The sequence below is a fragment of the Tetrao urogallus genome (assembly GCF_951394365.1).
Source record: "Tetrao urogallus genome assembly, chromosome: 9".
NCBI classification, from domain to species: domain Eukaryota; kingdom Metazoa; phylum Chordata; class Aves; order Galliformes; family Phasianidae; genus Tetrao; species Tetrao urogallus.
In genome coordinates this window covers 22,182,944-22,208,092 of record NC_136822.1, presented here as the reverse complement: position 1 = coordinate 22,208,092, position 25,149 = coordinate 22,182,944, and the positions used below count along the sequence as shown (strand labels likewise).

The window sequence follows — 25,149 nt, the reverse complement described above, 5'->3', positions numbered from 1 at the left end:
CTGCGCTTGGAGGGTGGGCAGGAGACCAGGAGGAGCTCCTCAGGACTTACCTCATATTTTCCACTGTCTCCCGAGATAAGGACGTGTGTGTAAATACCAACGTATGTCATCAGAGCAACTTCCAGAGAAAACAAAGTGCTAGGAAGCACTGCAGGCTTTCCGTGCCTCAGTGCCCTGCAGGCACCCTGCCTCGAACCGATGGAATTTAACAGACGCGTGCTTTCGCTAATGGCATTTTGCAGAGTGAGGGTTTGTTTCTGTTTGCAGAACACTCTTCTCCAGGAAACGGTGCGCAGAGAGTGCGAGGAACGCTATGAGCTGACTGCAGCTTTGACTCAAGCCAGGGAACAAGTGCTGCAACTCAGAAAGCTCAGTGGAAACTTGCCGTTATCGCCGCGTTCCCTGGCTCGGGGCAGCCTAACCTCCTCCCCTGCCCTGCGTGCTGATTACGGGCGCAGCAGCCGCCCCGGCCCAGGGGGGGCCGTCCATCCCTCCGGGCAGGTCGGTATTCCCCGAGCTGTGCAGGCACCCGCTGGCAGGCCCAGCAGCGGGACTTTGCCAGCTCTCAGAGGCCGGGAGAGCGCGGCCAGGAGAAGGCAGCGGAGCCAACTGTGACACGTGGGGGAGCCCTGCGGTGTCAGCCGTGGGCCCTGGGCATCAGGTGTTGATGATGAACTTGGTGCGATTCTACAGCTGAGAATGAAGTTACGTCCTGAGATGTTTTTGATGCAACAATGTTGATTTGTCCGTTGCGCATCAGTGTAATGAAATGCTATCTACGTTCCGAGATGGGAAAAGAATGAAAAAATAATTGCCTCTCAAAAAGGTGCACGTATTCAAGAAGCGTAATTAAAATAATTACCAACTTCAAAGGCTGTTCTCCCTAAAGCACTTTGTTGGAATTTTCCCATTTTGTATGTTGTGTTGTCCCTTGTAACTTCATTGTGCGTTTCTGGTGTAAAAATGCAATTTGTTTGGTTAGAACCAGACTTATGCCATCGTTTCATGGAGCAGCGTGCAGCCGTTGCTGGGCAGCCTCCCCCAGACACTGCAGCCATCTTCCCAACAGTGCCAGCACGGACCTGAGCTACTCAGCTGGGGAGAAGTTGGAAGGGAGCACCCTGGGGATTGTCAGAGCAGCAGGATCACTGAGGCTGCCTGCTCCTAGTTGGGTTTTAGGACCGGGCTCTTTCTGCATTTGGAAACATGGAGTTGCTGGTTTGCAGGATGCTTGTAAGCACAAATACGTTTGTACTTGCACCGTGAACCTTGACTATATCATTTCCAAGTGGTGAGATGGCCCTGTCTGTGCCAAAGTGACCACGTGTCACTGTGGTGCTGGAGTAAGTTAGAATTGCTTTGCTGAATCCAGTGGGCATAGCAGGGAATACATGTCACATAATAAAGCTAGTGGGAGAAGCAACCATTGCAGATTTGGCATCCTGGGCTCGATTTTGAGGTGCACTTTGTCTTACTCAGCTTCTGTTCCCACCGAACCTTTACTGACCCTTTCCATTACTGAACTTTAACCTCAGTGGTAGCAGAGTGCATCCAAAAGCTCAGAAATCCCCTACTCCCAAATTCAGAAAGCAGCAGGAATTCAGTGGCAACAATCAATCGTAGGCACAGCGGAGATACCTGGAAGCAAAGTCACAGGTAAGTGGCTTTGGTCACTACTTTGTGTTTTGTTTTGTTTTGTTTTTTTTCTTAAAGGTGTTTAAAAAATGGCAGTCTGAAAGATGTGGAAGTAATTCCACTGAAACACAGCTGCATGAAATCCGTTTTTCAGCCATTCCACAGAGGCACGAAGAAAGATTGGGTGTTCCCTTCTGAGCTTGTTGAGAATGATTAGTTTTATTGTTGTTGCTTAGGAGAAATCCTGACTTCTTTGAGCTTGAAAAGTGTTACTCTGTTACCCCACCTGCAGCCTTCCTGTGCTGAAGGAGCAGACCTTGGTTGAGGCAGCTCTTAAAATGGTGAGTTCCAGAGCACTGGTGTGTCAATCTTGAATAAAACTCTGAGATGAACTTCGCTTTTATTTTACTGACTTAGAGAACATTTAAATTATGCAGTACATTAATTTTTATTTTACTTGCTCAGACCACTGTGGAACAGACATGAGGGTGAACGCTTGTGACAGTTGATATAATAGAGAGTTTAATGCTGGGTTTTTTGTACTGAAGAAGTGAGATGCATGCAGTAATGCCTCTGTGCTTAAAGCAGAGAGCAGAGCTGGGCTGGCAGCCACCCTGGCTCTGTTCCTGTGCACAGAATGCCCAGCTCTGCATGGTGCTGGCCCATCTTGTCCAGTGCTGCAGGGCTGAGAGCTGGGCTCCTGGCTGCTGGTTGTGTCCTGCAACACCTCCCTAAGGAAGGCTGTACGTTCATAAATCCTGGGAAAGGAGTAGCATGTGGAATAAAGAGAGCAGTCACAGAAATAATGTTTGTAGCGTGAGGGGAAGCATAAATCATGAACCCCCACTGAGTCAGGAGCCAAGATTTCCCTCATTCCCATAGCTTGCAGAAGCCCAGAGCTCGTGCTGCTAAGCAATAACCAAAGTGGATTAATATCAGGAAACCTTGTTCACCAGCTTTTGCAAAGTAACCTCACAAAGTCAAGGAAAGTTTACAAAGCATTTCTCGCAGTGGGGTGAAGCAGAGCAGCAGAGTGCCATGGAGAAGGCAGGCAGCTCATTCCCTCCCCACATTTCAGGAAATGCAGCTTCCTGGAGGCCGTGCGTTTTGTAGAAGCTGTGTCATTTATGAATGGGTTTTTCTTACGCTGGACCTTGCACTCTAGGACTCACGGCACCAGGGAATACTGGAAACCACAAAGTTGGAACAAATCAGCCTCTGTGGCTCCTGAGCTGCCTGCAGGAAGCAGCCACCCTCTCACTCCTCAAGGTTGCAGGAAAGTGGCCTGTGGCTGTTTGACTCGTGCAAAGGCTGCTCCGTTGTTCCTTGGCAGAGCTGATGTTGCCTGGTTGGGAGTGGAATCCTGAATCTGTCCTTACAGCACTGACTGAGTTAGTAGCTGCTGTGCTGCATAGCAGGATAGGAGGCCAGGGTGTGCAGCAGGACTGGGAGCCCAGCTCAGAGCAACACCTGGCAGTGCAGCCCAGGGCTGGCACGTGGGGTGGTTCTGCAAAGGAAGAAAGCAGACTTAGGAAAAAATCACTGTGGTGTCGTAGCAGCCTTGAAAGTGTGTGGAAATAGCTGGACCCAGTGCCATAGGTCAGCAAAATGTATTCATCAGAAGGAAATGCATTTGTTTGAAGAAGTGGTTGTGCTGTGCGATGTTCTTCACTTTGAATTCTTGTTTGGGCTCCTGGTGTTTTATGGTTCCCTTTATAGCCTGCAGCGTGCTGCAGAAAGCACTGCCTGCCCTTAATGCAAAAGAAAAAGTGTAGGAATGGAATCAGGGAAATTTCCTGTCTCAAACAAAAGCTGCGTGTCTTTATTTTCAGTTGTTTAAAAACTTATTTACAGAATGAAAAGTTGATGTGAGGTTGTGCCTTTAATTGCTGTTATTTGAGTTTATTCTGCTAATGAAAGGATAAACCATATGCAAGTGCAGTGCTGTGAAGTAATGGAATCAAACATGCTTAGCACTTATGTGGCTTTTTTCATCCTCAAAGCATAGTACAAAATTAATTTTGATAGGATAATAAAAAGGATGCTGTAAAAGATTAATGCTGAAGAGGTTTTAACACCGGAAATACAATTTGTGTGATGGAAAACATGGGCATCTGGCATTGCACTGTGAACTGTTCCCAGATAATGAAAAGAAACCGCTTCCGAGCAAGTGTGGCCAGATCCAGCAGGGTGTTTTTGCTCCTCTCTATCTCAAGAGACACTTCCTATCTTCTGACAGGAGCGAGCCACAAATCTTCCCAAGCTGCAGTTTTCCATCTGGAGCCTTGAATTGCTGCTGAGTTAAGGTCAGTGCTGGGATGTGGCTGTGCTGCTTGCCAGTAAGCCAAGGGACAGTGGCTGGGGAGCCTGCAGAAGTAACACTTATTTCTGTAACGTGTGGCTAGATCTCACTGCAGCCATTCGGCTAAACCCAGTCCAATTCCATCAGTTCTTCTGGCAAAAGCAAGCATGTGTGGTTAGAAGTTAACTTACAATACACAGATCATACCAGCTGGCTGTGATTTGCCTTACACTAACAGTCCTACAGTCCTTCACAATGTGCTTCACGTGGAAAAGTGAGGAAAATACCAATTAGAGGTGCTTGGCAGAGAGGAGCTTGGGGTGAGCAGCGTGCTGCAGTGCAGTGAGCAATGCAGGCTGTGATGGGTGCACATCGTGCTGGGAAAATGATGCCACTGTCAGACTTTGTAAGCCATGGGTTGTGTTGCATGCACTGTATTTGTTCTTTGCCTTCGTACTGAAGGCCTTCACTGTACCTCCCTCTGTGTGTGGCAGGCTTTGTGCTGTTGCCTTGTCACACCACGTGCTTTGCTCCTTGCACTGCAGGCCAAGTAAGTGACAGGTTGAAATTCAGCCCTGATCTGTGTGCAGGGCAGCTTTCAAACAGGGCAAATGCTGAGCAACAAAAGGTGTTCGTCTGGTTCCTGTGCAGCAGTTGGTCTGCTTGTGAAATAGCAGGAATCATGAACAGACAGACATGCTGATCAGATGCCTGCTCTGTGTTCTCTGCCATGCACTCAGTAGAATTCAGAACCGAATGGATGTGTTGATGCAGGAGGTTCTGGGCATGAAGCCTGTCTGAAGGCACGAGGAAGTGGCACCAGCTCAGGTCTGAGCACTCACTCCAAGCTGCAGTACAGCCTCAGGTGAGCTGTCACCTTTTGGGAGCAGAGCCAGGTCGTAGCGTGGAGACTCTTCTTTGCTCCTGTGCTGCACTTGTGCTTTGAACACCAATGGTGTTGAGCACTGCCAGCTGCTTTGGAAGCGGCGTAGATTTCAGTATCTCCCCAGAATCCATTAATTTCTGAATGTCAGGAACTTAAACGACGACACAGATCCATTTTAGCCTGTAAAACCTGTCGTTGCTGGTTCCTCAATCCCATAAATGTACAGGAACTGGTTCCTTTAGAGGAACCTGTTATTTCCAAACATTCATTGCGTTTGAAATTTCCTGTTTGCACACCACTGAATGCCAATTTGTTAGAGTTGCTTTTATTCCAGTTCTGACAGAGATTCGGATTGGCAGCAGTGACAGTTTGGAATCCAGGCGGCGTGCTGAGCAGAAGGCACAGCTGCATGCAGCAGACTCGGAGCATTTCACTTTCCATTTCTTGCTGGCTGCAGGGTGTGGTGGGCTGTGTGCTGCTGCTCAGCATTCGGAGGAGCTCACAACGGGAGCATCAGTGCCTGACTGCGGTGGATGCAAAGAAACCATCTGCGATCTGAGGCGTGTGGAAGGTCTGTAATGCTGCAAACAACCTCTGAACAAAGTACAAAAGGAGACAGTGAAGCACGTCGGTCACAAGATGGGGCAGGGGTGCACTTTTAAGGGGTTTCTTCAGGTCGATTGTGGAAGCAGCTTGCTCTCAGCACAGCTACAACCATGGGCAACTTGAGGGCCACTGCCTTTTGCTGAAATGGCATGAGAGGGAGCTGGAGCTGTCTGTGCTTTAGAATCACAGAATCATTAAGGTTGGAAAAGACCTCGGAGATCCCCAGCCCACCATGCACAGGGCCCACATCCCTCCGTGCCATATCCTCACAGTTTGGACCCCGCTGCTCCCTGAGCAGCTGTACCAGTGTCTGACCACTCTTTCAGAGAAGAAGTTTTTCCTGATTTCCAACCTGAAGCTCCCTTGGCACAACTTGTAGCCGTTGCCTCTTGTCCCGTGTGGTTTTCTAGTTTTTTGGCTTACTGTAGTCTTTGTGCTGTTTGGTGACTTTGGGCAATATTCTTAGCAGCCGTTTCAATCTGAGTGCCATCAGGTGACTGGTACCTTCAGCATAGATTTCACATGCAAAATGATATTTCTCAAAGCCTCTCTGTGAAAGCCAGGGTGCCTGTCCTGTCCCTGGCAGATCTGTTGTGCATCCTGCCAAGCCTTGTGCACTGAAACTGTGGGCTGGCTCTCAGTTCCACATTTCTGCATACAGATGGCTCAATATGCCCTTCTGCTTGAAGCTGGCTGAGGACACCTGGGCAGATGAGAGCAAGAGGAGCATGGCATCCTTTTCCACATGGGAGCAGTTATGGTAAATCTGGGAAACGTGGCTTTTTTTTATGGCAAAGGTAAGAGTAGAACACGTGTTCAAAGCCAAGGTCCACACTTCCTGTCCCTTGCCCTATCCCCTCCTGCTGCTTCCTGAGATGCAGCTTTCCTAGCAGCTCACCCCACCCCCATCATTTCAGGGCCAAAGTGGAGGCTTTGGGCTGGAGGAAGCATGGAGACCCAAATCCGAAATTGGGTGGCCCCTCTCTCAGCAGCATGGGTTGTCCTGAGGGATGGCTCAGTTTTGGTGGGTGTCTTGTGGTCAGCAGCAGCTGCAGCCAATTCTGCTGTAGTTTTCACTCACTGAAGGAGTAAATAGCAGAGAAATTGTGGAATAGTGTGGGGTGGTCCCGGCTGGGAGTCATGGGGTGATGACATTTAGCAGAGGAAAGTTTCTGCACAGCGCAAAGGAAAATGTCCTGAGGCTGTGCTGGCCCTCAGGGGGATGGGAAGAGCCCCATGGTCTGAGTCACGGGGGTGGGCAGGAAAGAGCCATGGAAAATGGGCAGTCAGGAGCAGCCCTGCTGGCAGCAGCCTGTGACCTACATGGGATTTTCCGACTCCCAGTTTATGTGAAGTGGAAAGTGATTTATTTTGCTTAACTTTGCTTTCCTCTAATGAGTAGTACCTAGAGGGGAGGGAGATGCAGAGCTTGGGGTAAGGAGCAGGAGCAGCACTTCCCCATTGTTGCTGGTTCGGGCTGGGGGTCGCATCTCTGTGCTGCCCACATGTCCCTGCAGTGGCACTGCTTGCATATCCCTGAGAAACGAGACAACCCAAGTGGGGCAGGGGTGCCCTCTCTTACCTCAAGAGTTGCTGCTTTTTCTCCATATCCAGGTCAGCTGAGAGGCACTGAGTCAGCGGCGCGGTGTGGGGATGGAGATACCCCCAGAAGGGTGTTTGGAAAGTCCTGCAAATCCGCCAGAACTGCACGTGATGAAGGATAACGGCGCACAAAGTGCTGAGGAGGGCGGGCTGCCTCTCCTCACAGGAATCCGAGGCTGATGCTGCTTTCTGAGCGCTGCCTGTTGTGAATCACTGGCTTTGATGGGAATCCATTTAGGCATCCATTTCTGCAGCTGTTTCCTGTGTATGTGGTGCATTGTGAGAGCTGTAGGAGTGTTTCAAGTTACCAGGACAGGGTGGTCACTTTAATCATCGTGAAGATCTGAACAAAGAACCACATGTGCATTTTGGGAAGAGTACCTCAAAAAAGGAACACCAGCAACCCCCAGAAGTGTGCAGAAAGAGGTCAGATGGGGGGATGATTTATGGCCGCTGTGGGTGTAACCAAGTAGCAGCATTGCCTCACTGCTTTTATAGGTTGCTGGTTGCCAACTTAATTATGTTTGCTGATGTCTTTTTTGGGTTTTGTTTTTGCAGATTCCTGCTAAAAATAGCAGCAGCACCTCCTCGCAGGGTTACTGAGGCAGCTGCTGGAGCTCAGAGGAGACTGTAATTCATATGCTAAAGCCACACAGGGATGGCTGGGCTTTGTAATTCCTGTGCTATAAAGCGAAAGAAGCAAAAGTTGCATCTGAAGAGCCCACAGAAATTCAAGAGGGTGAGGATATTCCACTCCTGCCGTGCTCCTCATGGAAGGAAGCACCACTGTACCAGGGGATGGCACTGAGGATTCTGTTGGCACACGCAGCACACCTAGCAGGTATGCAGCTGTCCTGGGGGACCACGGTCCTGGTGCTAACAGTGAGATGCTTTCTCACCCTTTATCTTTGCTTTTGTTTAGGTGCTGTGGAATTACTTGCAACCCTTCCCTTGCTCCATCACACTAGCAGCTGCTGCTGTTTCATGTTGTCGCACCACGTGTATGTCACTAAAAGCAGCCCTGGCCCCACTCGTGCTGCTTTACTCCATCCTCTTTTCAGCCTGGTTACTGTGGTGGGGATCCAGGCTGAGCTCTGCCTCCTGGAGAGGTCTCACTTGTGTCCTGCTGCTGGGTTTTGCCATTGAAGGAGGGAAAAGGTCACACACCTGGATTTGGGTGCTCTATTTGGATTTGCTGTTGGCATCCCCCTTCATCTGCCTTCCCTGGTACCTTACCTGGGTGAGGTTTTAGAAATAGAGCCACTGCTGGCTGTGGGGCACAGCTGGGACCTGCTCTGAAGCCCCTCATGCAGGATGGGTGCTCCATTGCCAGCACTGCTGTGATCTGGGCTGTGATCTGGGCTGTGTTCAGGGCTCTGCCATGTTGGGAGCCCATGTGAGCGTAAAACAACACCCAGCCCCAAGCTGTGTTGTGTCAGCTCATGTAACCTGACAGATCTCCTCAAATAAGAACCATATGGTAGAGATAGCATCTTTCTTGCTTGCGGTTTCCTTGATGGCAAACTACTGTGCTATAACCCCCGAGTGTCCAGTTCAGTTACAAACTCACCACAGATGGAAACTGGAAATAGAATGGAGAGCTGGTTTGGGTCTGGCAGGGGCTGGAAGGGATGCAGTGGCGTGCAGGCTGTCACACACTCTGGATGTAGCAGCATGACCTGCCTGGGCTTGGAAGTGATGTTTTGACCAGCAGTCCCTCATTAAATCATTCTCCCCACCCTGCCTGCCCGAAGCTGTTTTTTGGCTATGGAGCTGTGCCCTATGCCCTCCTCAAACTCAGGTGGAAGCACGAGGTGCCATTCCCCTTGGGAAGTGGCAGCCTTTCCAGCACACAGGAGCCACGTGCTAGAAGGGGCAGCTGAGAGCTTGGAGCAGCCCCAGGCTGCTTCTGCAACCTTGGGGCAGCATCTGATCCTGCGGGGCTTAAAGTGACCCCCAGCTACTGCCTGCTGCTCAGAGCAGCTTCAGGTTGGGCAGCACTGTGCCTTGTGGCAGCGCCCTGCGTGCATGGAGTGCTGCGTGAGTACATGCATGCACAGGCTGCTCATGTCTGCTTTGCAACACTTCCACCTACAGAATAAAACCCAGAATGGCAGCAGAGCAGCTGATGGCCCTGGGAGCAGCTCAGCCTTAACAAGGAGTTTTGTTTTTTGGGACAAAAATGGTACGTTTTTGGCAATTTTTTTCTTACCATTGGAATATAAAGATTTTTTTTTTCCCACAACAGCTTTTTTTAATGTTACTGCTTTCCAAAGACCCTGCTGGTTCACAGCCAGGCAGGAGCTGGGAAGGGGAAGCTGCTTCCTTCACAGAAGTGTTTTTTCCTCAGCAGGGTGCAGCCACTGGAGCCCCGCAGTGATAATGCGAGCCATGGGCACGGGCTGGGAGTGCAGCATGAGCCCGTGGGAACTTCCTGAGGGAAAGCAAGTTTGAGGCAGGGCAGTGCACCTCCCTGCACTCACAGTGCCCTCACAGCAGCAGCTGTACAGAAGCACTCTGCATTTCCCAAGGAGAGGCCCTCAAGGCAGCACCCCGTGCTTTGCCTGCGATGCTGGCAGCTGTTTCCCCGTGCGTGAGCTCCTCCCTGCCGGCCCCATCCCAGCACCTCCATCTGCTGGGCCGCAGCCTTTGCCTGGTCTCCTCTTGCTCTGAATTGCAGCTCTGATTGCACAGCTTTATGCTCTTGCAGCACTTTGCTGTTGGAACAATTTCTTGCCAGAAGCACAGCGCCGTGTGCCTTCCTGCTCCCTCTGGCTGCCATCTGCTGCCCAGCACAAAGCGAACGCGGGGCTGCTGCTGCCCATCTGCTCAGCAAAGAGCCAACCGAGCAACCTTCCTGACTGCAGCCACTGCACCGGGGGCTGCAATTGCTGGAAGTACCAAGGAGGCAGAGAGGGAGGACAGCAATGCGCTTCGTTGTGCTTCAGCTGGATGCTGCAGCACTGAGGCCAAGTGGGTCCTGCTCTCATCCATCCTGGCAAGAGAAAGCATGGTGAGTCAAGCTGGGGATGGGGAAGAGGGAAACTACTCTTGCAGTGGAGTGTCGCAGAGTATGGTAGGTATTTTGTTCTTGTTTTTTTTTTTAAACCATAAAAGCATTTCCACTCTGGGGCTGAACCTTTAGACGTGGTTTCACTGCGTGTTCCATAGGGCGCTGCAGAGCACAGAGCACACAGCAATTGCAGAAGAGGGACAGAGGCTGCTGTTGACTGGGAGCAGAGGCTCCACTCCCTGAACTCCTGCTGATGCTGTACGGCCACGTGCTGTGAGCAGGCCCTAAAAGCAGGAGAGAGATTAAGAGTGCATGTAACAGTATCCTCCAACCTTTGGCTTTTGTGATTTGGACTTCAGTACCACCTAATGACGTCTAGTGGTAAAAAAATAAGGCAGGGCCACCCGTAAACAAGGCTGTGACTTACCATGCATTGATTTGTTAGTGCAGTGGACCCAGGGCTCAGACTTTGCTCACTCCCTCAGTGGTGATGCCACTGCACAATGCTGACCCTCGTTTAGTAGTGCTTTGAGTCAGATCAGCTCCTGTTGTTTCATTAACCAAAATCATTTATTTTAGGGTCCATTTTTGGCAGTCATTACTTGGTTAAGGCTGCCATCAGTAAAGCTGACTGAACACATCTTTTTTCCCCAGGAAAGAAGAGACAAGCACTGAACCCCTGCTCGCTGCCTGCGAGCTCACAGTGTAAGCAATCTGCAGCAGATGGTGCCCAGATGTTCCCCATCACCAGATGTTCCAGCTTTACACAGAAGACAACTCCTGCTCTTCAGCTCTGGAGCGAGGGCACTGGGAGCACAGAAGGGCAATCAGTGCTTACACACAGACACCAACACCGAGGCTGATTCTTCCTTAAAGTTTCACCACAAGACACAAACTTCTGACACCCAGGGGAGCCTGAGCTAACTGTGCTGCCTGGAAGCCAGGCTGTTATGGCTGCCCAGGGCTCCATACTCGTATCTATGGAAAAGTTACCTTCATTTCCATAGTAACATAACACTGCTGCTTTCAGGAAGTTCTAAGTACAAACCAAGTTACTGCAAATACATATACATGTGTTTTAAAGAGGTAACCAAGAAATAAAGGAACACGTTTATCTGTCCAAAGTTGGAACAAAGATTTCATCGCTTTCTGAATTTCTAGCAGATAGATGCAGCTGGGGTGCAGGCAGCTGCCTGCCATCCTGCTGCAGGAACAGCAGCTCCAAAGAAGCCTTTGCTCTGTCACCTTCCCCCTCATCTCTTCTGAGCTCTGCAGAATTCCTGGCCATACCACGACCTGCTCCTGGAAGCACCCAGGTGCTCTGTCAGCTCCCATGGCCTCAGGCTTTGTCCACCTGCACACTGCAGCCACGTGAAGCACACTGCGGACCTTCAACTGGGAGCAGCATTGCAGCACATGCAGTTCTTTGTGTCCACAAAGATGGGATGCAGGGAGAGGAAGAAAGTCACAAACCTACGGGCACTTCTGGCACATTCACTGCAGCTGTTTATAAGCATTTTAACTCCGATCCTTCTGCACGTACACAACTCCTCCCTTCCCTGCAACCACCCGGCCACCAGTACTGAAAACAGGGAAGAAAACCCTGAACCGCCTCTTGCCCTGCTTTGTTCTGCCAGCTCCACCAAGCAGAGGAAGCAGGAGCAGCAGACAGCGAGACACGAACTCCTGGCTGCAGCAGCTGAGGGAGGTACAGGGCACGGCCCAGCTGGGCAGGATGCTGGCACTCAGCGTTCTCTGAAATGCAGCCCCTTTCCTTCTCCGCCTTTCTGCCTGCTCCCACCCACTGCTCTGTCCCTGAGCTTTGCACACTTACACCGTGCTCCTGTGCTCCAACTGCTGCCCGCCCTCCTTATGACCCCGCTAAGCAGCACACAAACTTCTGACACGTTCCAGGGTTCCCTTTAAGCTACTCCCAGCCCTTTGACCACAGCAGAAGCATGCCCAAATGCCCAGCATCCCATTCCCATCCAACCTTCAAAGCACCACATTAAAATCCTTTTAGTAGCTTCACTATTTGACATCCAATAGGCAGTAGAAAAAGCCTTAGATTTTATTTCTTGTAAAAATCTTTTAACACATGCAGACTAAAACCAGTGTAAGAAAGTATCCACCATCGTTTAAACAAATAACTATACTTAAATATAAGTGTCTGCAATTGACTTGTATAAAAATAAGGTACATTTCGCTTTTGTACAGAAATCCATTCTCCAGTTCTCATATCAATAAACAATACACAACTCTAATACATACAGTTCAACCTGATCGCTGTTCTCCATCCGTCTGATACTGCTAAGGTATTATGTGCAAAAGTTGGTAACAGTTTCTTTCCCAAAAGAAAAACGCTCTACTTGTTTTAGAAAAATCAGATACTGGGTTTAAATTAATCAAATGCTAATCGATTCCCTTGCTCTCCACCGAGTCCATTCTGTGTGTTATGTACAGGCTCTGCCGGAACCCAGCCAGGCTCCCTGCTCAGCGCCTGTGCCTGCTGTGCCCCGAGCGGCTGCTGCTGTGATGTTTCCCTTTGTGGGACCTCTCGAAGGAGCGGGATCTCTCACGCCTGTCTCTGTGGTGCCCCCTCTCATGCCTGTGTTTCTTGGCAGCATCAGAATGATCCCTGGATTTGCTCTGCGACCGCGAACGAGACTTTTTCCTTTTGTGGCCGTGTCTGTTTGCACTCTTCAGCTCCTCCCTGCCGTGCTTGGCCTTCAGGTGCGGAGAGCCGTGGTTGTGGTGCCTGCGAGGGCTGCCGCTGTGGCTGCGGGATCTGCTTCTCGACCTCGAGCTGTACGTGCCAGACAGACTGCGCCTGTTATTGTAGCTTTCAGAAGCGGCACAAGGTTAAAACGTGTCATTCACATACACACAAAAGCTTATTTTCCTGTTCAGAAGCTTCCAGCTTACTGGGAGAAATCCCTGTGCAGAGGGGCTAACTGATGGGCGAGTGGCGTTCTCAGAACACCATAATGGGACAGAATGTATTTTGCGATTCTACCTTGTCACAAACCCTCAACATCAGGTTAGAGGGACAAAGGCAGTAACCAAATCAGCAACCCCTGGGGAACACTTTATTGACATTTAAATAAGTTCGCTGTTTCCACCCCAAATATCAGCATGAAGTCTAAAAGCAGATCATGCCATCAGATCCGCCATCAGCCTACTCTGCCTCGCCCGCTCCCCTCTGATCCCACAAAACACAGGGAACAATGACAAAAGATCACCGCCCTCCTCAAAGAGCGGCAGGCACAGTACAACAACCAGCCCCAGCCCCCAGCACCCCAACAGAAAGCACCACTTACTGCCGCCTGGGAGTATGAGAGCGAGAGCGGGACTTTGTCCTGGACCTGGACCGACTGGCACTTCTGCTGCTCCTACTTCTCTTGCTTTCTTTTCTCATGCTGGAATGGGGAAGAAAGAAACAGGTGAGGTGTTCTGAGGTGTTCATCACTTTCATTGATCAACTCAGAAGTAATTCAGTCGAAGAGAGCAAAGTCTCTTGGAACAGGAGTTTTTCCACCTACCCATTGTAAGGGCTCTTGGAAGCTTGCTGCCTTTCTTCTGGCTCTTTTTTAATGGTTTTGGTGTTCAAAGGTACCGGACTCTTCTCTTCAGTTTTCACTTCTCTTGGAGAAGCTGCAGATTTAAATTCAAGATTAGATGTTTTACCTGGAATTCGCCATAAGCATACTGTACTTTTTTATATATACCATCCCTGGTGCTTGTAGAAAGGGCAAACAGGAACTCAAGAGCTGCTATTTGTCATCCCTGGTGGCGTTTAAGGGCAGATGTGGTAGTGAGGGATGGGACTTAGAGGGTTATGCTGGTGGGAGGTGGATGGTCGGACTGTTAGATCTTAGAGGTCTTTTCCAACCTTTATGACTGTACAATTCTATTTCCTTCTTCCCCTGAGAACAGCACAGTGATGGAGATGCCCACAGGCAGACAGAGACAGGCGTGTTCAATTGCTACGATGGCAGCTAACAGAAACAAGACTGCTCAGCAAAGTGACAGATTTCATTTTTAGGTGCTTAGTACAAATCTAACAAATAGAAGAACAGAACTTCAGTTCAAAATCCACACTGAGATCCCCTGCCAAAGATCGCAGGCTCCTTCCATTGGAAACATTGCCATTGGCTTGGCTAAGTGTGCTACAAACCCATCCAGCCCTGCGGATGGGGAACTGATAAATGCCGTGCAAAACACCGCCACTAAGGGCCACACACTGCCAGCTGCCCTACAGACAGGGGGCTCACAGGTTTACTGACAAAGCACAGGAAGCAAAGCTTTGCCAGCAGCTGCCCCCGAGCTGCCAGTCAGCAGGATGCTGAACGCCCACCGCAGGCCCTGCCTTCACTCAAGTTCTTCTAAGCCAAATTCCGGCTTCCCAAATACAGGGAAGCCCTTTTGTTTTTTAGTGAGAAACGTGCCCTTGCTAACTCAGTGATGTTCAGTCTTCAAGAGAAATGATGGTTACAAAGCAACTCTGCTTTCTCAGAACACATTCTTAAGCTCCTGATGAGTACCTGTGGAAAGAGGGCCATCAAGAGGTAAGATGGAGCAAACAAAACTGTCTGTTCTTTTGAGTTCAGACAGCTTTTTCCACTGCCTGATTGAAGACATGCACTACAGGGTTTTACTGTGACACCACAACAGCACCATTGCTGTGACTTCCCCTTCTGCTTCCTGACCACAGCCTGCCTCAAAGGTACTTCAGAAAAGCAGCTTGCAGGCACACCTGCTACAAAAGGAGCCCTGAACTTATTAGGGCCCTGCAACACATCACATCCCAACTCTTTGTAACCCAGTAATGTACAGCATACCTGGTGTGGACACTTTCAATAATCAGAAGGGAACATGTCATTAGTATGCCCCTGTCCCTCCTGTGGAAGTACAGAAGATAGGGAGAGCAAAGCAGCTCTACTTCCCCCCTAATTTGCTATTTCACTTATTGGTAACTGGAAAAATGTCTCTCGCTTCTTAGCTCGCTCAGAAAGTCCATGTTGTCCTGCAGCTCAACATGCAAACTTATTTTTAAAACAAATAAAACAGTACAGTTTTAAAATCCTCACATAGTCTCAGATAGCATCACGCAAGTTCCTGTACAAGAAAACCAGCTTACATGGTTTGGATGCAGGAGAAAAGCCACCCAGTGTCGAAAGTGCTGGAGTTCCATCCGGATTTAAGCCTTTTGCCTTCAGTTTAGCTTCCTGTAGTGCCATTTTCCTTTTTTCCACTTCTTTATCCAGCAACTCGTAATTGGGCTATTCAAGTAACAAGAGGCACAAAGCTAAACTTCAGCAATCTTGTTTCCATCCCATTTCTCCCAACACGGCTCTCACAATCCCCTGCCCAGCAAGGCAACTCATTTCTGAGCTTCTGCCATCTGATCTCACCCCCTCCCTGGGCAGCAGCTGCCACACAGCAGAGCCTTCGCAGCTGCACAACTGCTTCTACAGAGATGCACCCAGCGCTCCCAGGCAGCTCTGCGACCGCCCACGACGCTGCCCAGAACACAAACACAGCACGGAGGTACCTTCTTTCTGGTGTAGAGCTTCAGAGTTGTGAGGCAAATCTCCTGGATCTCCTCTTCCGTGGTGCCGAAGAGCAAGAACCAGTGCGGGCGGGTGGGCAGCGGGATCTGCAAGGAAGGAACACAGCTGCATTGGAGACCAGGGATCAACTGCACGCACTGCCACCGCCTCCTGAAACTGAACTTCCAGCAACTGAAGTCTGCAGAAAGGCAGAACAGCACTCACCTGCAGAGCTCTAGCAGCAAGATAAATGCAAGCACATGCTATAGTCTCTGGCTGAAAGCGAACAAACACGTTTGTTCGCAGGCTGTCATTCATGTAATTCCTAAAAGACAGAATTCAGGCAAGGTTGGATCTCAGGTTTGCATCTTTAGAGCACAACAATACTGGAGACTCAATTGACTTTATTATTTTTTCCTGTTATTATATTAAATCATTTGGTTTCTTCAGTTACTGCATTTGATGTTTACAGTTCTTACTTCTGTTAAAGAAGTCTGCACCATTCCCATTGCTTTGAAAAGCCAATGCAAGTAACACCACTTAACAGCTTCTAAGTTACGTTGCACTGTGAAGTGTCCACTGAGCAGCAAACCAGCAAGTGCTTCTCATCCCTGCAGCTGTTTGCTTTAAACACCAACGTTCTCGTATTTCAAAAATCAATCTGCTCAAGACTCAAATGCAAGCATAAAAATACAGCATGTTTTTAACCTACCATTTTCCAGAGGCTAGATGCAACCTATAAAGTTCACACAACATTGCATTTAGACCTTATGTGTGCTCTGATTAACACCAACTTCATCCCAAGGGAGAAGCCTCCGATTTGCTCGCTGTGTTTAAAACCTCCGTGTTAAAAAAGAGCTACAAGTCAGCAAGTTAGCACCAGATCTCCTGCTTCACTAGGCTACTTCTCTTCCAGCATGGTGGCACTGCCAAGCAACACATGCCAAGAGTTTAACAGCAGAGATCTCCATGATTTTTAAAGTTTCTGAGCTACGGGAGAGAAACGAACAGCAGTCAGCAAGTATTGACTGTACAGAACAGACATGAGTGAACATGCTTCATGCACTACTTTAGTATGGAAAACAAAAAACCAACCCTTGAGTCTAGCCAAGTGCAAAATCAACTAATTCACGTTGGCAGAAGATCTCCCCAATGTGTCCATGGGCCCTCTAAATAAACTGCAGTATACAGTAGCTAGGCAACAAATACATTTAGAAACATTTTTAACAGGTACTTCTCAAAGCAAATATACAAATCCTTTTGACACCCAGACAGAACTAGAAGATGTTGCCCGATGGATATGGACCACTTCAGTGAATCTCGGATGAGAGCTTGCACTGGGTTGGCTGGAGAGAAGGGCAGCCAAACAGGCCATCCCCAGGTCATGGGCTGAGGTGCGAGGGCAGAGCTCTATGACTTACCATCAGGGACTACCCTTTAATTAAAGAGTAGAAAAAAGAACAAAGTTAAATTGAGTTCTCCATTACAGAGTGGAATCAAGCCATGAAAATAGTAAGCAGAAACAAGCACTATAATGTTTTGAAAGTAAATAATTATGTAATGACTTACATCTCATTGCTTTGCATATGGATCATCAGGCTTATTATTTCTGCTACTATTTTCCTGGCTAGGAAGAGAACAGAAAATCACTTACCAGGCTGTCTGTACCAGGGTTTGATTACGTTCACACTCTAAGACTTGTAAATACATCACAATGATCTGAGGGGAAGGAAAGAAAAAAAAAAAAGACTCAGTTTTAACATATAAAGGAACAGTAAAGAAACAACTGCCTACAGCCAAACAGCACTGCAAAACACTGGGGTCTCTTCCTTTCCTGGCTACGTGCTCTAAGCCCACACACCAGTAGCCACATCCAGACAGCACTCTGCCCCCAGGCTGTGATTTTCAAAAGCAACCACCTGTAACGTGTCCCAGGGAGCTCACTGCTACCACAGCTCAGCACGGCTATCTGCAAAGCACTTGTGCAAAAGCACTGCTGACAACAGCAGAGGAACCAGCAGATGAAGTCTGATTGTTTTCACATCTGCGCCTGCTGTCCCACAGCCCACGGTGACACCTTCAGGGTAGGACACTCTTTACAAGTTACATTATCACTGGTAACTCACCTTGTGTGGATGCTTGACATGAACACAAAATCCCAACTCCTTCAGTACCCTCCTTTCTGCTTTGATTACTTGATTTTTGGTGTTTATGTAGTTCTGATCAAGTATCAGGGGGCTTGGAGTCCTATAGTTTGCAAGAAATAAAATCAAAACTGTTTTGCATATCCAAAAAAATAGCAGCAACTCTGTTTTCCCTTCCAACCAACTAATGGCAACAGAAAACGGTTTTCAACTCCTGCAAGCAAGTTTAAGCATTAATCTTGTGCTGTCCAAGTTTAGATCAACTAGTTTAGTTCCTGCGTTTGACTGCCTATGGATTAGATGGCCAAGAGAAAAAAATCCTTCCCTGCTGTGTACGCAAACCACGCTGCCCTGGCTACTGGAATGGAGTCAGCTTTACAGCAAAGACCTCAGAGAACCTCTGTACTTCACAATGGAGGAGGAGCACGATGCTGTTACCTTTGCAGGGCAGGACTGCAGAACAAAAGCTACAACAGCTTTCAGAAGGGTTTTACTGATGTTAATGTAGCAAGCTCGTGCTTTGCAAGTTGCAGTTTCCTGTGCACCAGAAGACAAAACTATTCCAATACTGACAGAAAGACAGCCCTCCTGTGATGTACAGGTCTAACACAGCAAAGCATTTAAACTTTACAACTCTGTGGCTCTGTGCATTGCAGCCATCCATCAGTATCTGCAGAGCGATCACCCATTTGGCAAGGCAAAATTCCAAAGCCTGGTGCTATCAATCCAAATCCCCATTCCTTCCAAATCCCAAACCTGAACTCTTCAAAGCTTTTTGGTGTTTTACTTTTCAGCTGAACTAACCTGCCATGTTAGGCACAAGCATCGTGCCCCAGCTGTGCTCTTCCCTTTGTCTGTGCTTGGACTTCATCTGTCATCACTCCCCACACTGCCCCCAAAGATCCTTTCCCTTTTGCAAGGTGCCTGACACATCCCAATGCCTTCCAGTGCAGAAGAGTAGTGCAGCAACTACTTACACTCCAGTCAACCACAGCTGTTTAACCCACAACTCCAGTTCACCCCAGTACTAATGGCACAATTATTTTACCCTGAATAGAAAACAGTAATGCAAAGTAGATTCAAAATATTTCATATTTCGCTACCGACTTCAGTATTTTCCTGAGTCAGTGAGAGTTCCACAAATTGCTCACGCTGCTTTTTCCCCAATCAGAGTGGAAACAACACCCCAAGCCTCCTCGGTTCCCAGCCCAGAAAGGAAGGCTCAACTGAATTACAACAGTAACCAGAAAGCTCCCCAGCTGCAGCAAAGCTGGCTTTAAGATAGGTGCATTTCCTGCAGCCACCTGGAAGGATGACTGGGAGCTTGTGCCAAGGGATACAAGCAGCCATGCGCTTCACCAATGGAAACACTGTGCTGTGTCTCCATGCACCTGAAGCACGAGCTCCCCAGCCCTCAAGGGGCCCAGGAATGGCTCCCAGCAGCTCTGCAACGCCAGGAAGGCTCTGCAGCTCAAGCAGGAGCAGTACTGCTGCTGTCAGCATTCTCCATGCCATGCAATGGCACCTCTCTCATCAACTCTCAGAGTCCCCGAGGTTTGTGATTACAGATAGTTCACATGTAACTCAAAGTATGTCATTTTTCACAAAGTAACTGGAGAAGGAGGACTTGAAGTTTAAGGTGAACAGTTCCATAGAGAAGTTAGGGTATCACCAGCAAGCACTGCAGGGGCAGTCTGAAGTAATGCTCTGGAGTGGGAGGACTGCTTGGAAGAACCAACTACAAGTTCAATCAGCTGAAGCCAATTCACTTCCAATTGGTGAGTTTCATAACAGCATTACTTGATGCAATTTTATCTGGATGGTATCACTGAGAGCAGGAACGAGTTCAGGTTCATTAGCAGAATGCTTCAGGGGAGCCAAGTCTAGAGGAAACGGCTCGAGCAGCTCTGATTTACTGTCTCAGAGCTCAAAAGGAAGGACGTACGGCTACACAGGGTCATTTCACATCCTGCAGTGGGATCACTTCCTCCCATTTGGGTCTGCTCTCTGTAAAAGCCATTTCTAAGTCAGGAAAACAAAAGCAGTGAGCTAATGGTGCAAGAGGAAAGGCTGCCAGCCATACTGCATGTCAAGTCTCACTGGCATTCTGCAGTGCAGATCGCTGCAAACACTGTGTTTGACAGCTGAGTGATGGAAAGCTTAGCCTTACTGCACAGCAGCAAGTGTGCCTTACTGTGTGCCCCCAGTTACCTGCTCTGTCACCTGTGAGACAAGTTCCAGAGATCTACAGGCCTAAGGAAGCCACGAAAGCATCAGTTTATGCGGACGGTATGTCCAGATGGAACAAACAGCCTTTCATCTACTTCTCCAAAACCAGAAGTCTGCATACGGCTGCACTGCATCTCATTGCAGGCAGCAGCAAAGTTCCCCACTGTCAGATTTCTCAGCTTAGCACTTTTGCCAGCAGCTCCACAGTGTGGGGATGTTGTTATTCAGGAGCTGTGGCCTTCAGAGATCTCCCTGTGTGAAACTGTTAGCATTCCCACTGAAAGGCAAGGAGAGGAACTGGATGCTGCATTTGCTGCCCTTGCTTCTCAGAACTGGGAAATAATCAGTTTTGGGTCCATGTAAAAGTCAGGGAAATAATTTAAAAGCTTCTATAGAAAACTAAGCTTCAAACCCCATACAGCAAAGCAGTATTACGATTTCCTACTTCCAATCTGTTGTTACAAACCAGAAGTAGCACTCCAGGCAAGACTTCTTACTTAAGAGCAGCACACAGTGCCCATGTTGGTGAATCAGTCCAACAGCCACAAAACACAATCTGGATTGGAGACTCTGGAGATAAGCACACTCCAACATGCCCGTAACAGGATAAATTAAACATGCTTTTTTGAAATCCCTCTGGCAAACAGGATCGGTTTGTTTGACATAGTTACAGCTTCACGAGATGCAGTATGAACGTTTGATACCTCTGGAACACGTGGTAAGCTGGAGGAGAAGCACCCTGCGTGTGCTTTTGTTTAAAATGCAACACGTACTTCTGATCAGTGCAGCGTGGCATCAGCATCTCATTTCAAAGAGCACACCTCTCTTATGGTAGCCAATTCCAAAAGAAAGAGAGTTCTACATTTGTCCCCAGCATCGTAAATACAAGCACTGCGGGTTCACAGAGCAGTTAAGAACACCGGTGAATTAATGCAGGCCACCTGAGCACAGGTGTGGGACTGCGGGACTGCTGCAACAGAAGTGAGAACAGCCAACCAAGCATCTCAGAGCAGCACTTGTGAGGTTACAAATGACAGCAGTCGCATTCGGTTGAAGCCTCATAAAGACCTGCAGCATTCAGGCACATTTAAGAGAAGTAAAATCAACTTCAAACTACATTCTGCACATTAAACACGAGTTATACTTGACTGAGAACAGAGATATTTCAGCACATGTTTTTTCAAAAGCAGTATTTTTCATAATACGACTTTTCTTCATGCACACAAACATTTCACATGCAATACTACATGACATATGCTTGTGAGAGATTCAAAAGTCAAGGTGCTTGTCCAAAACACTTCTTTTAAAGCTTTTTCTTATTTCCCAGCATTAGAAATACCACCTAGCAGTAACTCAGTTGACTACATGACTTACAAAAGGAAATCCCAATTGCTATATTCCCACTTCTGCAAACAAACACATAAGGACTGCTTACAAATCGTTTATATGAAGAGCTTTACAAATTTAAAGACTTCTGCACCCTTGTGATGAAGGCGTGTTTTACTACAAACTCAAACTGCACTTACACAGACCCACCAAGTGGACCAAAGAACCCCAAACTGTTTAAGAAAGCAAGTCTACTCAAATGTCACGTGGGTTAAGAGCTTCGGTTAATGGAAAAACTAAACTACAGGCAGAAAGAAAGTAAGCAGCCTAACCATTCATCTCAGTTCTGGGTCGGGTGTGAGAAACTAGCTACAGCCTAAGTGTTAGCTTCAGATAAAAGAAGATTAAGCTAGTATTCTAAAAACCTGGACAGCAAAGAAAAAAGCTTATAACAAGATACAGGAGTTCTTCCAAATGGTTCACCATCGGCCAACCTGTTAGTCCCCCGATTCCAGTGACCTATTCTCAGAGCACTGGCTTCTCCTTGGGGATTTTCGATACTTCACTCACTGTTGCCATGACGACAGCTTCATCTTTATGTACCACTCCACATCACCCAGGCTTTGGTAAATGTAGCTGGTCGCTGTATAGTCGGTTGCAAGGGAAAAAAGAGTTGAAGTTAATAACGTGTACAGATCATGTACATGTCATCTTGTAAAAAGTACAGAAAAACGTTTACATCCTGTTTAAAAAAAAAAAAGCAAGCCTGAATGTCAGACTTCAGCATTTTAAGATTGATTTCATGCAGATTCACTCAGAATCTCAGACCAACAATACCCATTTTTCCAGATAATAACAGGGCAGAAGTGCATGACTTCTTGTCATGATGCATTTAAGTCAGTACGTAACATCTGTAAGTGACATTCTGATTTGGAACAGGCTAGCTGGAAAGTCTTAAGTTCGCAGGTTAAGCTCAGCTTCTGATCCTGCGTATAGCACAGAAACTACTTATTTGTGTTCTCCTTACAAAAAAAAAAAAAAAAAAAGCAAAAAAAAAAAAAGCACTGCATACAAGTAACCAGGCTTCCACATCCAGATCAAGGCCAAAACATTAGAAGCTGATGAAGTGATTCCAATAACCCAATAAGCCAGATCTCCTCGTCATAAAAGAAACCACCACAGAATCCACGTTCTGCGTAACTTCACAAAACTCCCTCTGAGCCATCATGGACAACAACAAGATGGAAATGGAAAAAAAAAACCCACAACAAAACTAAGTTCCATGTGAACTTTAACACTGAATTGTTCTTTTATCTGAAGCTAACTCCGAAGACACGAGTAGAAGGCAGATGTTCTAGATGCCACAGCAGAACCACAGCTGGGATAAGTGTCCCAAGGAACAGCTGGCTTCCCTAACAGATTTCTACTCTTTCAAGAAGGCAACACAAGGCTTAGTTTGAACTCCTGCTGTAACCTGGCGATACAAACCCATACACGAAAGCGTGAACTTAAAAACCTAGCTGAAAACCCTGCCTTTAGAGCTATGGATTATCTGAAGTAATCACATTCTAGAATTAAAGCCACTTCACCAAAGCTGAAGTCTCCCAGCTCGGTCTGTAACGCTGCTGCACAACATATTTAAGGAAATTGGTAAATTTAATGGTAACTCTCCTTCCCATTCCTTTTTCTTCTTCAACACACGATCTGCTTTCCACATGAAAACAGACACTGCTTTCCACACAAAAAAGCGGAATTAGGCACTCACAGCTGACAACAGCCCACAGCTACAGAGCTGCACACGGATCAGGTGAGCTTACACTCCATCTCCAAGGACTTACACGAGCACACAGTACCACAGAAGACCAGAAGCCTCACTTTTTGCAATCTGAGACACCTCCATCTTCCAAGGCTCAATCGCACTTCCTCCTTGTCGAGGTGCTGTCATTACAGCCGTACACACTGTCAGCCAAGCCTCTCTCTTCAGATTCCTTCCAAAAACCACCGTTTCTACAGAACAACGCCACTACCGCTAGGAGCTCAGCCTTCCCCCTCTGCAAACTGAGGCACGAGGAAGGCATGGGGGGCGCTCTGGTTTGAAGGCTCGTCGGCCGGCGGTGCCTAAAGCTGCCTTCAGCGAGCTGCCAGCCGGCAGGCCGGGCCGGGGCGATGCGGTGACAGGGAGCCGGGGGCGGCACACGGCCTTACCTTTTGGCTCTGAGCTGCCTCAGGTGATGGAACACGTTGATCACGTCCCTGATCCGCCGCGGCGCCTCTTCGATTTTAGACGCGAGGTTAATGCAGGCCATGGCGACGATCTGCGGGGAAGGCCGGCTCCGTCAGACCCTTCGGAAACCCCGAACCGACGCGCGCCGAGCGCCGCCCGCGCCTCCCCCGGCCCCGCTCACCTCGAAGCTGTGCTTGACGAAGGACTTGGAGTAGAAGAAGCGGTGGAACAGCACCTGCCCGGTCGCCATCGCCACCTGTGAGGGCAGAGAGGAGGCGGCCGTCAGCGCGCGCGCCCGCCGCCATTTTGTGCGAGCGCCGCCGCCCCCCGCCACAATGGCGCCCCCCCGGCCGGCCCCACCTGCGGAAGGCGCAGCAGGATGCCGGCCGCCTGGATCAGCTCGCAGCCCAGGATGCGCAGGTCGGTCTCGCACTGCAGGTCCAGGCCGTCCTGCATGGAAGGGGTGGGCGAGAGCCGCTCTTCGGGGATGAGCGAGTGGTCGATGGTGAGCGACACCTCCGAGTACAGCCGGTCGCCGATCAGGATGCCCGGAGCGGCGGGGGGCGGCGGCGGCGGCGGCGGGGCGGCGGACGAGGAGGCGGCGGCGACAGCCGGGGCGGCGGCGGGCGGGGGGGCCGGGTGCGCGGCGGCGGAGGCCATGATGGCGGCCGCTCCGCTCCGCAGCCACGCACGGACTGGCGCGGCCCGGCGCTGTGACGCAGCACTCGGCGGCACCGCGCGGCGCGGCGGGAAAAAAGAGTCCGCCCGCTTCAGCCCCGCCCTGAGCGGCTGAGGGAACGGCGGGCGGCGCCGGGCTGCGCGGTCCGTGCGTCCTGCGCTGCCGTCGGCTTTACGGCCGTGCGGGCGGAGCGGGGAGGGACCCAGCCGTTCAGATCGCTGGACGCTCAAAGGCCGTCCTCTTTAAGCCATTCTGAGCGATGTGGAGAAATCGCTCCGAGACGCGAGGAAATCGCGGCTCCACGTCGACGCGTGCGTCGTCGCCTGCTCTCGTACAGACGTTCTTCTCTCGTTCGGTACGACCGGCGGACGGGGAGCACCGGCACGGCACCAGGCCTTATTTACAACCGCCGCTCCGCCTCGGCAGAGCTCCGCAGTCGCGGCGACCGCTCCCCTCCCTCCGCCCCACCGGGGAAGGACACGACACAGCTCTGTCGCAATCGCGACGCCGGGGAAATTCCGCCCGCTCGCATCACTTCTCGGAACGGCGCACCGCGCCCGTATCGCTGCGCCACGCGGCCGGGACTACCAACCCGCGGCTGGCGGACGAGCCCCGCCCTGGCGGGCAGCTCCGGGATCTGATTGGCTCCCTCGGCTTGATTGACGCCGCCCGGTGTCGTCAGCCGTCCGCCATGTTGTGCGGGGGCGCCGCGTCCTCGCGTGGCCCCACGGGTCGCCGCGGGGCTCCGCGGTCACGGCGGGCTGCGAGGGCGGCGGGACGGCGCTTCGGTGCGGAAAGCGGGGCTGGGGGCTTCACGTGGAGAGACGGCACCTCGTGCCGTGGGCAGGGGACCGCTCGGGTCGGGTTCCCTCAGGGCCCGGAGCCCTCTCCCGTGGCACGGCTCTGAGCCACCGCCTCGCTCCTCACCCACCGCCACGGGGTGAGCAGCAG

At 49.7% G+C, this 25,149-nt stretch overlaps 1 protein-coding gene across 1 annotated transcript; it reads right to left on the bottom strand.

Moving 5' to 3' along the window:
• Positions 1 to 12,537: 12,537 nt before the first annotated feature.
• On the bottom strand, positions 12,538 to 24,179 carry CCNL1 (cyclin L1; the record flags this gene model as incomplete). The annotated part of the gene is made up of 11 exons (XM_079539679.1): positions 12,538 to 12,886; positions 13,365 to 13,463; positions 13,587 to 13,698; positions 15,185 to 15,326; positions 15,599 to 15,703; positions 15,822 to 15,921; positions 17,251 to 17,315; positions 17,723 to 17,843; positions 23,501 to 23,610; positions 23,701 to 23,775; positions 23,880 to 24,179. The coding sequence occupies 11 exons, from the start codon at positions 24,177 to 24,179 to the stop codon at positions 12,538 to 12,540; spliced, it is 1,578 nt and encodes a 525-aa protein (XP_079395805.1).
• Between the last annotated feature and the right edge of the window lie 970 nt (positions 24,180 to 25,149).